The 1,740-nt window shown below is 42.1% G+C and overlaps 1 protein-coding gene across 1 annotated transcript; it reads left to right on the plus strand.

Annotated features, from left to right (window-relative positions):
* Positions 1-525: 525 nt before the first annotated feature.
* LOC124846072 (uncharacterized) lies at positions 526-1,446 on the plus strand. Its single transcript, XM_047323290.2, has one exon. The coding sequence runs from the start codon at positions 584-586 to the stop codon at positions 1,313-1,315; it is 732 nt and encodes a 243-aa protein (XP_047179246.1). The 5' UTR covers positions 526-583; the 3' UTR covers positions 1,316-1,446.
* The last annotated feature ends 294 nt before the right edge of the window (positions 1,447-1,740 follow it).

The following is a 1,740-nucleotide window of genomic DNA, read 5'->3' on the forward strand; positions in this document are numbered from 1 at the left end:
AAGAATAAAAGACACACAAAAAAGGAAAGAAACAGATCCGGAGAAAACCCTACAAAAGCGAAATGTAGACAAATAATAAATAATAAAACTCATTGTAGGAAGTGCTCTGATATTATATCAAAACCTTAATACTTTAATGGAAAAGATGAACCTTGGGTGTGCAATGAAGTATAACAGAAAAACGAAAAATAGGAAAAAGAAACAAGGTAAGGTAAAGTAGAGACAGTAAAAAAGAGAAAAATTATTTTTTACATATATAAGCCAATAAAATCAAAATATGAAAATGAAAATAAAAGAAAAAAATAAACGAAAAACTAACCACCCGTTAACCCGTTAGGAAAAAGGTAGAGTGACCCAATTAGTTCGTCAGCTCGTTGAGTCGCATAACTGATTTGCCACGAATTGGCACCTAACTCGTTTTACCAAATAAAACACCGTCGTGAATCTTTCCAAATAATTTATTAATAAACAAATTAAAAAGATTATAATTTAATAAAAAATAAAAGGTAGAAAGATAAAAGAATGGATGAAATAATGAGATTAAGAATGAAGTGAGTCGGGAGAGTGAAGGGAAGAGAAGGAGATGAGGAGATCTGGAAAGCATGAAGGGGTGGGAGAAGAGAAACTCATTGACAATAAAATCGACAAATTTCTCAAGAGGTTATCGTGCGCCGCGATCACGATAGCCTCCCTCACGCTCCTCTTCCTCTTCCTCCGCACGCCCGACACCTGCGTCCCCCGCCGCGCGCCGGGCAAGCCACACCTCCGCTTCCCCAAGTCCACCTGCGACTTCACCACGCGCCTCCACGTCCCCGCCGAGAAGCGCAACCTACGCCTGCGCTCCACGCGCCTCTGGAAGGTCAAGGTCCACTCCTTCTCCATCCTCTTCCGCGATCTCCCACTCCTCCACAACCACTCCCACGTCCTCTGCATCTCCGCGGGCGCCGGCCACGAGGTCGACGCGCTCCACCACCTCGGCGTCGACGAAGTCACCGGCGTCGAGATCCTCGAATCGCCGCCGCTCGTCGGCCGCGCCGATCCGCATAACCTCCCGTTCTTCGACGGCTCTTTCGACCTCGCCTTCACCGCTCGATTCGATGAAGCACTCTTCCCAGCGCGCTTCGCTGCAGAGATGGAGCGCGTGGTCAAGTCTGGCGGCGCGTGCTTTGTCCTCGTGGCGGAATGTGGGGACGATGAGGTGAGAGAGGTAGTTGGTTTGTTTAGGAATTCGAAGTTTGTTAGATCCAGTAATGTTTCTTTGACTGGAACGAGAATGACCAGTATTCTTATGAGAACTAGTGATAATTCTTCTTGATTCATTGACCCTAAATCTTGTATTTTTTTTATCTGTTTATGTATTTATGTATATTGGTCAGTGTAGTTTTTCTGTACAATTTCTTATACCTTGAAACAATTAGAAACCAAAGTCATAAACTTTATCATCTATTGCAATTCATCATGAATAAGTGGAGTCATCTATTAACAAATTGTGATGAATGCTAAATCTGTTAACTTCTATTTATAGTTGACGGGTACATTGACAGAGCATGGAAATTAAACTCATTTCTAACTTATCCTTTTCTTATTTGGTAAGGGGTGATTTTGATTACTAATATATTGTTGTTCACTTGCCAAAGTGCTTCACTGAAGATGTTATTGTCGTATGTTATGGTTATGTTCACTTGGAAGTGTTGTGTTCAAAATGTTGACAGTTATAGCGACTTCTTAATGCTATAATTT

Source organism: Vigna umbellata, chromosome 6, assembly GCF_029865625.1.
Source record: "Vigna umbellata cultivar VRB3 chromosome 6, Vumbellata_1.0, whole genome shotgun sequence".
In the NCBI taxonomy this organism is placed as follows: Eukaryota; Viridiplantae; Streptophyta; class Magnoliopsida; order Fabales; family Fabaceae; genus Vigna; species Vigna umbellata.